General features: G+C 47.3%; 1 protein-coding gene across 1 annotated transcript in view; it reads right to left on the reverse strand.

Annotated features, from left to right (window-relative positions):
* Positions 1-12,460, reverse strand: part of COLGALT2 (collagen beta(1-O)galactosyltransferase 2) — a 57,315-nt gene extending 44,855 nt beyond the window's left edge. Inside the window, exon 1 of the mRNA XM_087731442.1 lies at positions 12,139-12,460. Within this exon, the coding sequence (XP_087587568.1) occupies positions 12,139-12,416 (278 nt within the window). The 5' untranslated portion in view covers positions 12,417-12,460. The remainder of the gene's footprint in view (positions 1-12,138) is intronic.
* Positions 12,461-14,476: the final 2,016 nt, after the last annotated feature.

The raw sequence follows: 14,476 nt of genomic DNA on the forward strand, positions 1-14,476 counted from the left end.
GAAGTAAAACAGAGTATAAGGCATCGTCCCCAAATGGCAACAGCTTCCTACCCAAACCTGCTGGCTCTGCACAATTCAGCAATAAACACAGCTTCTGAAGCACTGGGTTTCCAAAGCTTAGTACCACCTCCAGTGCCCGCCACAGGAGCACTTCTCACTGTAACAGTGTGCACAAGCTCCTCACCCCCCGTCCCCGTCAACAGAGGTTTCTAGAGAAAATCTGAACTTCACCTCCTCTGTTTTTAGTGCCTTTTCAAGTTCTCTTTTTCTAAATCCTAATGCCAACCCTAGGTTCAGTTACTCCTGCAGGAGGCATTCCCACAATAAAGGCAAACAGAATCATTGATCCAAAGCAACGTTTTCCCCAAACATTAACCTTACCGTAACTGATGTCAGGGACTAATCTCTAAATGATTACACCCCAGCATGGCAAACAGACTTCCCAATCTTTTTTTCCTAAACCTTAAACCCACCCCACCCCTAGGGACTAACCTTAATCATAGCCAGGGGATGGATCTGTACAGAAAACTGAACATAAGGCTCTGGCCTCTGTGGACACCAATGCACTTCTTAATTCTCACAGCTAGGACAGAACACAACAATAATGCCAACACTTTACACTTTTTTTTTTCCCCGCTCCTCAGACCCTAACTCAGATCATAACTGTAACCATAACCATGCCCAGGGTACCAAAACTACATTAAGAACCAATGTGTTTGTCTTGTGCTACAAGCAACAGCCTCTCATCTATCCAGAAGCCACCTAAAACTGACTCCTCAAGCTTTTTTCTCCCAAATACATACTGCAATCTGAACTCTGATCCCTTCTGATCACTGTGGTTGATATAGACTAGTGTAACAAGCATGGCCCTTCGACTCATCTTTCCCCAGACCGTAACCTTAACGAAGAGACAAACCCAGCACTAAACCAGAACATACAACTATGACTCTTTCCTAATCCTGCAGGCTCTACAGAATCTGAAAAATAAAGTGGGTTACTTAAAACCCTTAACTTTAGCCTTTGCCAGTACCGTAACCTTGATTCTAGTCAGCATCACAGAATCACAGAAGTTGAAAGGAGGGGAGTGTGTGTGTGTGAGGGGGGAATATGTATAAATAACCCCCCCTCTCCTCTCATAGGAAGGACTGAGGAAAACATCACTTGGGCCCTGGAGTGCATTACTTCTGTTACGTTCAGGACTCAGGGTCACCTTGGCAGTACCACTGGTGACCACATGGATGAGCAGCACAGCCAGGAAGCTGGACAAGCTTCGGCAATCTCCCTGCAACATCCCAGGACATCAAGTCAGGTTGGCAGATAGGTGCCTCCATCCTCCACAGGAGATGGCTTCTGATAACTATCGCCCTCTTTTTCCTTCATGCAGGCACTTGATTGAGCTTCAGCAGTCTCTGATGGGACATCTTCCTCCTCACCAGTTCTCCAAGTCCTATACCCATTCTGCAACTGCAAAACCACAGACAAGGAGCCTTTGTAGTGTTGCCAGAGTGCCAAATTTCCAGCCTTTCCCTTCTTGTGAGCCGTCATCCATCATTCCTTTGAGGGAGTCTCTAGCCATTCCTCCTTCCTTGTAACATGGGATTCAGGTTCTTTGCTCTGGAGGCTCTCTGTGAAGACCCTGTTTTCCTCCCATTCATCCTCCTCAATGGCACACAGCTGGCTCACCTCCTCCCACCACTCTTTCACCTGGCTACCCAGCACTTCAAGAAGAGCACACCTCTTGGCAAGGCCCACACCAATGTAATGCTATATTATTGATATAGCAATACTAAACAAAGTCTTGGTGAATCCAGTAATAAGCCAGACACTTCAATGCCCCTTTTCCCAATGCTTGCCAGTAATTCTAGACAATAATTGAGGAAAAATAAACTGCAAGCCGTCAGTTCCTGAAGACACCAGAACTCTTTTTAACCCCTCAGTTTGCAGAAATGAGAAATAGCATGGCTTCTGTTGTTTTCCAAAACAAAAAAGCGCCTTTGCTCTAGTTATACAGTTCCCACTCTGACTTCTCATCTTTCAAGATGTCTTTTTTTTGTTAGAATTCTTGCTGTTCTACAGTGTAGTGCCTTGTACGCGTAGCTGCCGTGCTTTTCACTTAGCTTTAAATCTTTTTGTCACTGCCTTTATGGGTTACAGTGTCAACTACAAATTCTGGTTAGACTACAAGAACAGACACTATTTAAGAAGAATTTTCAAGAGCAAAAACACACCGCTCAATAAACCTCAAGGGGAGTTAATAGCATTAATATGCACCCCAGCATTGAAACTCCACTGAGTAGCAAATCTACAGCTAAATCTGAGGATCCTGGGATTTCGCACCTAAGACAGCACTGCAAATAGACACCCGGGGACATTCCAAAACCCGTACACCAGCCTGACCTCCATCACGCCTCTCCATGGGCTGTGTCACTGTTGCAGCATTTATTTACCTTCTCACACAGAGCTGCAGCTGGGAGACATAACTACCCCAAAAAGTCACTTCCCTGCTGGCAGGCAGCAAGATGAAGCGGCCACGGACCACACTCCAGCATGCATCAGGGAAAACAGCTAACTAGCTGCCACAGGCTGAGGCAGCGCAGCCAAGGTCAATGCTATGCACCCGTTCTCCTCTCTGCAGCAAACACTGAACCACACTGGCTCTTCTCCAATGAGTTTTTAATCTCACTTAAACACACTGGTTTATTTTTTTGATGCAAAGGTGACATAACATCCCTGCACCCTCACGTAAACTGGTAAGTGCTGATGATGAAAGGAGAGAGAGGAGTCTTGCTGCAAAGCTTTATAGTCCATGTTCCTCTTTGCCTCCTCGACATAAAACTATAGCAACAAAAAAAGCTTCTCATAGCTTTTCCTGGGTGTCTAAAGCTCCCGCTTCCTAATTAACCTCCTTCTAGGACTTGACGCAATATGGCTTTTGACTATTTCATGACACAGCATGCATATTGGTCTGACTAGGGGAACTTGCTTAAGTTCACTTGGCTGAAGTCTGGTGGGAAATAATTAATGGACTCAAACCAATAAACAGAAGAAAAAAGAAAAAAAAAAAATCAAAGTGTTTGCATTTGTGAGTTTAACATTTAACTTCCACGTCACAATTAGCAGTTCAAAGTATGAATGCTGGAAAACAGCCTTTTCCTCCAATTTTCCAAAGTGCCTTGTGAGGACAACAATGATTGAAAATACTGAGGAAACAACTCAAACTACAGCCTTAAATTCCTATTCTACCCCCAAAGGTACAATGCAGTATCCCTTCTAAGAGCAGCTGTTGAGCAAGTAGCAAAAACAAGATTCTGATCTGCCAGCTGAAGAGATAACCACCTGCTATCAGCTTCAGGATATAAACTAACACTTCATGGTTAATGCAACCTAGTTTTTGCCACTGGGCAAAGTTCAAACCAGCCTGCAACCACGCATAACCTTTCCTCTGCAGAGGGATCAAAGAGCAAAAATAAGCAAACAATCCTTTTAGAATCAAGGGAAGCCTGTACCCTGTCAGGGGGTGGGGGGAGGCCATAAATAAAGATCATATTTTTCCTCCTTACAGGGGAAAAAAAAAAAAAAATCTTAAAAAAAAAAAAAAATCAATCCCTGTTGGAGCTGAAGCCTTCCAAAACTAATGTGAAAGAGCTTATATGAACCCTACCATGGCACTGTAGTTTACATGGACTCCCACTATCTTCTGCTTCAGCATGAATTTAGATCCTCATGAGGCCCAGGGCAGACAGCCTCAAACTTAATGCATTTTCTGGTCTGGATCAAGATCTGCTTATCTTTAGAAGAGGTGTGTTATTCCTATCAGTACATACAGACAGAATGAAAGGGAAACAGAAACCTGTTCGCTTCCATGTACCACAACCACATGGGCATCAGGGATAACTCTGAAGGTGACACCTCCAGCAGTGCCAGTGTTTTACGAGTCCCTGGACAAGGAGCAAGGACAAACTTTGGCAAAAATGTATTCCCATCCCAAAACAACATTAAAAGCTTTCATGCTGTTTTACCTGATAGTATAGTTATACGTTAGCAAGTGGGGAAGACATATTGACTATGTAAATAATTGGTCAGAATGAAACTTTACTCCTGAATAAGGAGGTCTCATTTCCCAGCATTTCTTACAGCTATCTTGATTAGGTGATCACCTCTCCCAAAAAAACCCATAAGAAATACTGCATGAACGTAATTCCAGTTCTCTGCAGTGAAACTCCTTATTCAGTCTCTGGTACAAAATTAAACCATTTATTTAGCAGTGCCACACCTGTCAAGAGGAGGACAAACATGTTAAATTACAAAACATTATCACAAACAAAGTAGTTCTCAGAAAACTTTGGTGACTAAACTCCATTTGAAAGCATATACCAGTTCCACAGTCAGCTGGCAAAAGTTTAAAATCACCACATGTTTATTAGGCTCCTTGTTAACCTTCCAGGAAGAAAACTGGAGTCATTCTAGCGTAACAAAGGTACCCTGGTCCAAGGACACCAGATACAGATATACAGATAGATAGATATGCATGCGTGTGCACACACACACATAGAACCAAAACCAATCATTTCTGTGTTTAAAAACTGGATTCGGGCACTAAACGAAGCAAATTGTGCAGTTCCATTAAAAAAAAAAAAAAAGTAGTCCTTTTTTCTTTACTGATGAGCCTATTAGCAGTGCCACATGCCTGTCTGAAGCAGCTGGGCATTTTGGCAGAAGATGGCCAAAAATCCACCTTGTAGAGACCACTAAAAATTTTTTTATTCCTATCTTTCTTTAGCCTGAAATTTTGATGCATGTGGGCCTCATTTAGCTGTAATCCACCCTTGGCGATGAGTATCATCAACATACACTATGCTTCATTGAAATAAAGGAAATGAGATGCACATAAATATATTGAAATAATATTAAGTCTGAGACATCACCCCACAGGAAGGAAATTCCAGGTTCTGACAGACAGTGCCCTGCCTCATCTCAGTCCTCTCTCTACCCTGTAGCCCATATGCTCTTTCAGGGAGCTCCCCAGGACCAAGGAATGACAGCGAGCGCTGGCGATGGGCAGCTCCCAGTGTTCTGCACACCATGTGTATCATGGATCTATTTCTAGAGAATCCTGACCCAGTACGTGAAGATTTTCAGTCCCAGGGGACTCGGATAAATAATTGCAGGTGTTGTGATACTTTACATAAAAGATAAAAATGCCCTTCAATCCGCGGTTCAGCGTACATCCTGACAGGCAATGGCGCTAGCTGCCCTGCTCAGGACCCCTCTCGAGTCCCTCGGGCAGACACTCCCTGTCTCCAGGTTTCCTGCTCCTAGGGCAGGCCCAGGCCATACCTGCCAGGAACCAACCATTCACACCCACAGCTCCAGCTCTGCTCAGACACCTGGGTTCTCCAGGAGTCTGACTAGCAGTGATCAGGCAGCTTTCTGAAAAAAAAAAAATGCTAAATTTAGCAGAAAGAACATGCAAAATGGTAAGGGGGGGAAAAAAAAAAGCTATTGGAACAACAGTCTTCACGCAAGCTTGTCTTCATCCCAAAGGTCTGCCACCCTGCTAGAGTCACCCTCAGCAGATATGAATTTGCAAGACGCTCCTTGCCAGTGACTATCTCGCTGGAACAGGTTGCCCAGAGATTGTGGAGTCTCCATCCCCAGAGACATTCAAAACTTGAACCGAAATGGTACTGTGCAGCCTGCCCCAGCTGAGCCTGCTTTCAGCAGGGGTTGGGACTAGACAATCTTCAGAGGTGCCTTCCAGCCTTAACCTAGGATATCCATGCATCAGCCTTGGGACACTCTGGTTGGAGGAGCACTGCAGAAGGGAAAAGGTTTTTGTCTTTGTAATAAGGGAACGACAGCACCTGGGACAGACTTCACCTGGATCAGACCTAACTGATCCCTGCTTCCAGATCCACCAGAAGGTAAGAAGCTGAAATAGCTTGTATGCCAGGAATGCACAAGTGAAATTGCATTTGTTTTTTTTTAAAGGACAAATTAACTCCAGCACTTTACAGCCAACATTGGTTGCAGGTGGAGCTCTGACACACTCCCACAGCTGCCTCCCACTTCCCCCACACTTGAAGAAGCTTCGGAAGACATGACAGGACACAGCCCTGACAGCCTGCAGCCCTGACTGGATGCGGAATCCCAACCCCGGGCGACAGACAAGTCGGGAATGAAGTGGGATCCTGCCCTAGGCATGAATGAACTAGATGACCCCTTGAGGTCTTTTCACCCCTACTCTGTACATATTAAAAAATCTTGAAAACTAGTTCTCCCTGACCCCTGAAAGCATCCAAAGGCTTATAATAAACAACAACCTCTGATCTCGAACCCTGTCCTGCTGTTTCTTTGTGACTACATATTATTTTATCGGCATCTAGCCTCTAAACACAACACCTGCATTACAAGGCACCAGGTAGACAATTACACAAGCGACAGACAAACGGGTAACAGGGTAGACCTGTCACAAAACATGGTTGCCAAAAGATAGCAGACAAAATAAATGGCTGCATTTTCAGAGATACATAGCATGCAGCATTCAGGGGAGAGGGGAAAAGAAGAAAAAAAAAACACACACAATGTATTATATTCACTAGTCTCACAGAATTCCTACACGTTGCAAGATGTCATTTTTAAAGCATAATTCCCTCACCTCTGGAGGGCTACTTATTCATTTTATGAAAGATCCCAACATTCACATTCATGTCTAGTAGACCCTAATATAAAGTGTGGGACAAGATGCTCTTTAATGACATCAAAAAGGTATCAGAATCTGGCAATTTGTGAGCACACTAGGAAAAATAAAGAAACTACTGCTACCCAGCAAGTTGCCATCACACAGCTGATGCTTCTTTTAACGTTCCTCTGCAGAACGGCAAAGTTTTTAGCTGAAGAGCAGTTTAAGCCTTGCCATGCAGACCTCAGTGAGGCACAGCAGTAATTTTCAGCTTCCCTTCAAATGTTTCTACTGAACAATTTCATTATGTCATTGGCTTAAGTTTGCCAAGACTTAGATGAGGGAGACAGACTCAAAAAGACAAAAAAAAAAGTTATTGTGGATATTGGGATGGGATCATTTCTTTAGCCTTCCCTGGTTTTCCATTTCTTACCTAAAGTTACCACACTTAAGTGTAAAAGTGACCTCAGTAAGAAAAGAGAATCAAGAAATGTCAGTTACGAATACCATCTCTGGTCTTAATAAATTCAAGAATCTTGTGTAGGTCATTTAACCTCTCTTCCCCAATTTCCCCAGCTAGAAAGTGGAAGTATTTTACTCCCATTCTTTCTTTTGATGTAGTCATCTAAATGCAAGTTCTTTGGAAGAAAGACTCTATACAACGTCTTGCACAACAGGAACATCACCTTAATCGAAACTCCAAGGCTGTGCAAGTCCCATCTCACTCTTAGCCCCACTTAGTCTATGACTATGTTATCAAAGCTATGTAATAAATAAATTTAAAATATCTCTAAATATGAATGGGAAACTAAATCCCACAAGTTTAAACGACAAGCCAAGTGAAAAGTCAATTTAATTTCTAAAACCTAAGTTTTAATATTGTCATGTGGAAGTCACAGCACAGATGAGCAAATTCTAAATAGATGCAAAACACCAGCAGACAGAAGCAACAGAGACAGAGCCAGCAGACTGGAACTTCAGCATGCCTAAGTGATTAATACTGACCATGAAGATTAAAGTGACCATGTTGCACAAATGGAAACAAGGACAGAAAACACAGCGCATTTGAAAGCCAACACTTCCCAGTGAGTAATAACACCCATTAAAGTTTCAAATGATCCCTGCATCTTACCGGAAATTATCCTCTATGTAGAATTTTTCACATTTCGTAAGTAAACTGTTGAAGAATAAGAAAATGCTCAGATAGAGTATCATCAGCTAGTTCTAGACTAATAATATATAATTATGAAAGCTAATTATTATACTGATCTCATCAGCTTCTATTTTCCACTACAACTAGTTCTTTTAAGTTGAAACCATTCACTCACTGGAGCCACTGCTACAGTATATCCACTGGTATCTCTCGTCTGGGATTTCTTCCAGCTTTCCACCAATCTCATCTATCATTCATGTTATTATTTCTGAAATATAAGCATACCCTGGTCTGCAAAGCAGGCACAGATTTTCAAGCACAAAAGAACCCAATTATTGCTTTCAAGCACCAACGCATTTATGCAGGCACTTAATCCCCAGGTTAGTAAAAGATGAGAGAGCAGATGGCCGACAACTATGAACTAGCAGGTAGTTAAAGATGAAATTACAGACAACTTTCTCTGCTATACCGTCACTTAATCCAAGGCTAAGAGAAGTGCAAGCCAGTGTGATAAACTGCTGAATAGACATGCTTTTACTTTGCCCACTACAGCCAAGATGAACCTGTCTGACAAACAAACACTCCTTACCTATAATTGAATGGATGTCAAATAAACAGAGTCAGCATTACTAACGTTCAAAACAAGAAAAACAGCCCCAAACCACCCAAAAGAGTGTTGGGGCATGCTGACTGCATAACTTCTGGATCATTTTCATCCAAGATAAAGAACATTTTTCCCTTCCTTTGCAGTTCTCCAACACCAACGCAAACAACGCAGTAAGCCTTCCTAACGTGCCCAAGTTTCCTAACTCAGCTAGGCTGGGTTTGCAGCACAGCGTCACTGACACGGCCCTGAGACAAGCTCAGCCCACCCCAGCAAACATGCCAAGCACAGCCACACAAGGCGTGCATTAGAAGAACGCTCCCTAGCTAAAAAATAGATTGACTTAGATCCAATAGCCATGTTTTAAGGCTCTCCACCGTTGCTTACAATGTTACAAAAACCTGTTTCTTACAATGCTATGTATTTTTGAACCAAACGCTGACTAGGCTTTCCACAAGCACTTGAGGGGAGGGCTGTGACCCCTTCCTCCTTCGCCAGAAGGGACAGCCATCATCTCCAGCACTACTCCTCCACAGCTACATGAGCACCAGCTTGAAGAGCAGAGAGGGAAGCCAGGCTCTGCCGCTGAGGTGGGGAGTCTTTGCTGTTCCCGCCTCGATGGCCAGCACCAGAGGCTTGCAGACAGACTGCCTGCGGCCAAGTCTATCCCAGCAAGCTTCGCAGGGCCAGGACAAAGACCTGAGCACTGTTTCACAGGAATTCCCAGCATTAAGTCATTAGTACAATCCTGGCCTGTGCCCACTGGTACTGTTGGAGAGAAGGACAGCTGGGGTTAACACAGGCCAGGGACCGTCCCCAGGCGGCAGTTTGCATGCAGCTTCCTGATTCTCAGAGGGGGAAGGAGGAAAGGAAGGACGTGTTCAACTGAAAGGACATGGGTCACAAGGGCAGCTGGCCTCAGACCAAATGGCCTGCTCGGGTCATTAGCAGCAAGCAAGTCCTTCTGAGGTGGCTCACAACTACAGCAACTGAAGAAGTCAGAATTAAGGCCAAAGGGAAAAAGGGAGTAGGAGACTGTCCAGTGTACATCTTTTGCACAGTATCAGGATAACAAAGATTGAGATTAATTGATATAGGCTACAAAAAGAAAACTCAGTGTCTGCTTCAAACTCATTCATTATCTCTTAACCCATCTTCACTGTCACTCATAAAACTTCCACCCTAGAAATTTGTCTGAGGAATCCACTGTTGAATTTAAGCCCTCAAGCAATACACGGGGCATATGGGAGTTTAAGAGATGATATATGTTTTTAATTTCCATTCTCAAGACCTACATTAGGGCATTTTAAAATGCTGACTTACTCAAGAAAATTTTGAAGTAGAATATCAGTGGCAATGAAGGAATGCAACCCTTTGACAACAACCACTTCACACCAAGCTATCCCAGTAATGCAACGGCACAGGGACACAGGTAAGTCCTGGAATATATCCATTGAAATTACTCTGTCAGGCACAAAGTCTGAAATGCAAGGACACTTCCAGAAATGAACTGTATTGTTTTGTTTGTTCTCAAGAGACTTGATAGACACCATATGTGAGCTTCCTCTTGGTGGGTACTTTGTGTCCTGAACACCCCCGGCTCTGAAAAAGCTCAAGTCTTATCGGGGAGCTGAAGTAAGCAGGACTAAACCTCTCCAAGGAATCGCTGCCACCCTACAGGTACTGCTGCTCTCTGTGGCAGCTCAGAGCATCTACAGAACTTCCTTTTCAGGGGCCATGACATTTTAGTCATTCTCATTTTATAAAGCTTGACATTTTTCAACGGCAGATTTTCCAGTTTAACTATGCCTTGTGTCTGTGCGCAATCCTCTTAAAATGGAGTGATATTCTTATAAGAATCTTAGCATATTTTAAGTTATCTTACACTGTTATTTCATGAACAGTCCCCACAAATACTTTCACACAATACTGCAGAGACCTTAAGTAAAGCAAGGATAATGCAAGCAATGTACTAAAAAAGTTGTAGAGCCAACCAATGCTCTGCAGGACTTAAAAAAAAAACCCCAAACCCAAACTTATTCTGCACTTCTACAGCGAGAGGCATTTCAGGATCCACCCTGCTTTGGTGATCAGGTCTGCACTTAAAACTCCCACTACGTTTTAGAAATGCCAAGCTTAGCTGAATCACAGTTCATATGTAAGGTCTGATAATATCTACTCTTACACACATCTGCTAAGATGAAATCCCAAACAGCAAAATTCCTACTGATACAAATGAAAGCAGAGTCATGGACCTACACACAGATGAGTCTGGCATTCACCCGCTGCCATTCACCAGCCTGGAACTCCACAGACACATCTGCGTGGCACGCCACATTTGGGCTGATAGCACTATCTGCTTTGTCCACCCCTAAATTCAAAATAAAAAAGAAGAAAGCAAAAAAGAGCCATGCACTGATTACACCAGTCACTGATTTTCTGCGAAGACCTGTAGAGCACTTGAAGACAAGTAACAGCCATGTTCCTGAAGCACACAGAGAAACATCTAATGCTGTCTACTTAATGACACTTTAATATCAGTGATGTGACCGGGGGAGGGGTCCTCCCCACATCCCTTTATACAAAGTAAAAACTTTATTGACTTTTTGAGTTAAGAGGAATCTCCCCACTGACTCCAGTGAACTTTGGATCAGGCCCTATACCACCACTTCTGATTTTACACGATTACCACGCTTAAAAAGAAAATCTGGTTTGGGTCCTTCCAAGCAATTCCTGTTCCTCCCAACATTTATGTCAGCTTGAGAGGGAAAGATTTTTTTTTTCACCCATATAAATAAAGGCAGATTGACCAGTTCCCAAATTGGTCCAATTCCTCCATCCCGACACACACTTGATTGCCCCAGCTGCCCCCATGCTGTGATTTCTGAATACATCTTTGAGTCCATCTTCCAGACGACAGCCTTGCAACAATGCTCCTTTTCAATGCCCATCAGCACCTACCCTGCACGTCCGCTCTCCAGCCCTGGCAAACCCTCACCATCTCCCCACAAAGCCCGGTATTTACCAGCGGGGGAGCGAAACACCGCGCTCCCACCCCGGCTCTCCGGACCGAGCCGCGAGTTCTGCGTGTCTGTGGATTTGGACAAATGCTAGGGCGGTGAATACTCCCGGGCTTCGGGCCAGCCTCGCTCGAAAAACTCACCTCCCTACCGCACGGCCCACCGCAGCCGTCCGCCTCGCTGCGGCGAAGCCCGCCCGGCGCCGCGGGGCGCTTTTCCCCGAACACGCGGGCCGTGGGGCGGCCCTCGGGGGGACCCCGCGTCCCGCGGCCGTGCGGGCCAGCCCCTCCCAGCCTGCCAAACGCCGGCTCTCCGGCCCCCACGGCGGGAGCTGCGCCCGCGGTCCGCGGCTGCTTCCCCTCCCTGCCTCTCCCCCGGCTTGGCCCCGGCTACCTGCGCCGCTCGGCGGGGCCGGGCGGCCCTCCGCTCCCGCCAGAGAGCCACGGCGGGCGGCCGGAGGAGCGGAGCCACGGCCACGCTGTCAGCTCCCCCCGAGACCCCCTCTCCCCGCCGGCAGCGGGAGCCCCCCGCCAGGCAGCCGCAGGGTGGGCGCCGAGGGCTGGCGCGGCCGGGGCTGGGCCGGCGCCCTGGGGGCGGAGGGGCCGCACGCCGCCGCCGGCCACGGCCCCTGAGGCGCCGGGGTCCCGGCCGCTCGCGTCGCGCCCCCGCCCGCCCTTACCAGAGGGCGATCCGGCTCTTGGGGTAGCGCAGCCGCTCGATGCAGCCGAGGAAGTGGGGCAGCGTGTGCGCCGCGTTGCGGGCGATGATGGCCAGCAGCACGGTGGGCTTCTGCAGAGCCGACTCGGGCAGCGGCTGGGGCTCGGGGCTCGACGGCGGTGGCGGCGGCTCCGGGGGCAGGCTGGCCCCGCAGCCGCCCAGCAGCAGCTGCAGCAGGAGGAGGAGGAGGAGGAGGAGGAGGAGGAGGCGGGGGGCGCGGGGCCCGGCGCACGCAGCCATGATGGGCGCGGGGCGGCCGCGGGGAGCCGCGCCGGCGGTGCGGGGCGGCCGCTGCAGCGCACCCGGCGCCGCGGGGAGGCGGAGGAGGAGGAGCGGGAGCAGCGCCGCCGCCTGCCCGCCCGCCCGCCTCAGCGCCCCCAAACCCGGCCTTTGTGGGCAGCACGGCTCGCCGCACCTCCCCCGGCCCGGCCCGGCACGGCCCGGCGCGGCCCGGCCCTCCCCCAGCAGGCTGCCGCGCCAGGAGGCGACCCCGCGCTGCCCGCCGCGCTCCCCGCAGCGCTGGGGCGGCGAGCGCGGCGCGGGTGGGGTGACCCAGGTGGGATCCCCTCGTCCCCTGGATGGCTCCAGTTAGCGCAGCCTGTACGCACCTGCCTAAGTCTGAACCCGGTAAAAGCAAGAGTACAAAACACACATTTACCGACCCCGTTGGGGGTTTGCCAGAGCCCTTCGGCAGTTCCCGTTACCGCCGGCCCTCCGAGCGCTGCTGCTAACCCGGGTATCTCTTAGTTTGCTGCCCATGTGAAGATCTCGCCCTCGTCCTTCCCACCCGCTAGGGAATGAAGGTTACTTTGCGCTTTTATGTCAAAAAGTCCTTTGCACGCATCCCCGGGATGCCAGCGCGAAGCGGCCTCGGGCGCAGTCCCCGTCCCACGCTGCAGGAGGGATGCGCAGAGTGCAGTTGCTCCAGCTGGAACGTGGCTGGAAGATGAAGATAGTCATTCCCTGTGTTCCATTGACTCGCCCTCCACAGAAACGTTCCCATGAATGGACCGATGACACTTTTAACAACAAAATACATAAAACATGTCACAGCAATTAAAATTATTGGGTCATGATCTTAAAAGGGGCATAGTAATCACAGCTCTCTTAGAAGTTAATAGGATTTGGGCATGTTAAACCCCTTTCAAGATGAAATCTCTAATTAACTCTAAGGGCCCCATCACAGCGTGTCTGGTAGTTCCTCCAACATGAACAGATCCACTTTAAGCAGGCAGCACTGTTGCCCGTGTACTTGCAAGACTCCAATAGGAGGAAACATTTAGCAACCGAATAATTGTTTATTAATTATCTATAATCTCATTGTGAATTGTTTGCAGCCCAGGTAGCATAGATAGATAGATAGTCCCTGTCTGCAGTCTTCTTCGTTTATAGAATGTAATGTATCACCCACACCAAATTATATTGTCTCAGCTTCCTGATCAGATGACTCCCCAAAAAACTAACGCAAAAAGGAACATCCTAGGAAAACAGTAAACTTCAATAAAGAATCTCCAGAGGTCGAATCATCTGCACTAAAATTTGAGAAGCTTCCGTGATTTGTAAGCATCTTCCTGAACAATTAATGAAAATATATTCCTCCTGTTTGCCCTTCACGACACCTTTATAAATGTCCTTCTAGAATGATACGTTAATGAGGCTTTTCTTTCACGGTTAGTTTGCCACATGTTGCTTTTATGCTTGGATTCATTAACCAAATAGAAGGAACAGCTTTGTAGTCTGTATGAAGTGATTAGGGTTTTGCAGGAGCCAGCCGAATCCACAAGCACATAGCGCCGCTGTCGTCCACAGGACCGCTCGCGTTTGGAGGATGGGGACTAATGCTACTCAACTACCCTTGACATGAAGGGCTGGCAGCTGGCTTTTTCCATCCACTGGATGTTGAAGCTGGGTCACAATCCCATTTTTAGGAGGCTACGTGGCAGCTTCAGGAGAAATATGCACCCCCTGTAACTCCTCTTTGCCATGCCTCCTCTGCGGATGCAGGTGCAACACCACGGGCTGCGTACCAAGCGCGCCCTTGCTCATGTGAGGGAATGCAGGGTCAGCCTTGCCCCACAACCCAGAGACAGCATGGCCAAGTTAGCGCAGGGTCAGGGCCAAGCAGAGATTATTTCCCCCCAGAAACAAAGGAAGACCTGGCAGGCAGAGACTGCAAAGCCATGGCTTTGTCCTGCGTGCAAGGCAAAGTGTAAAGGTGCAATCCAGTTATGCGTTACTGCAGTCAGCACGTTTGCAGAAGGTTAAGTGTGCTTTTTAGCGTGTGCAGCTCTCAATGCCTT

The sequence above is a fragment of the Nipponia nippon genome, unplaced genomic scaffold, assembly GCF_047370975.1.
Source record: "Nipponia nippon isolate SJK-2023a ecotype South Korea unplaced genomic scaffold, ASM4737097v1 scaffold_5, whole genome shotgun sequence".
NCBI lineage: Eukaryota > Metazoa > Chordata > Aves > Pelecaniformes > Threskiornithidae > Nipponia > Nipponia nippon.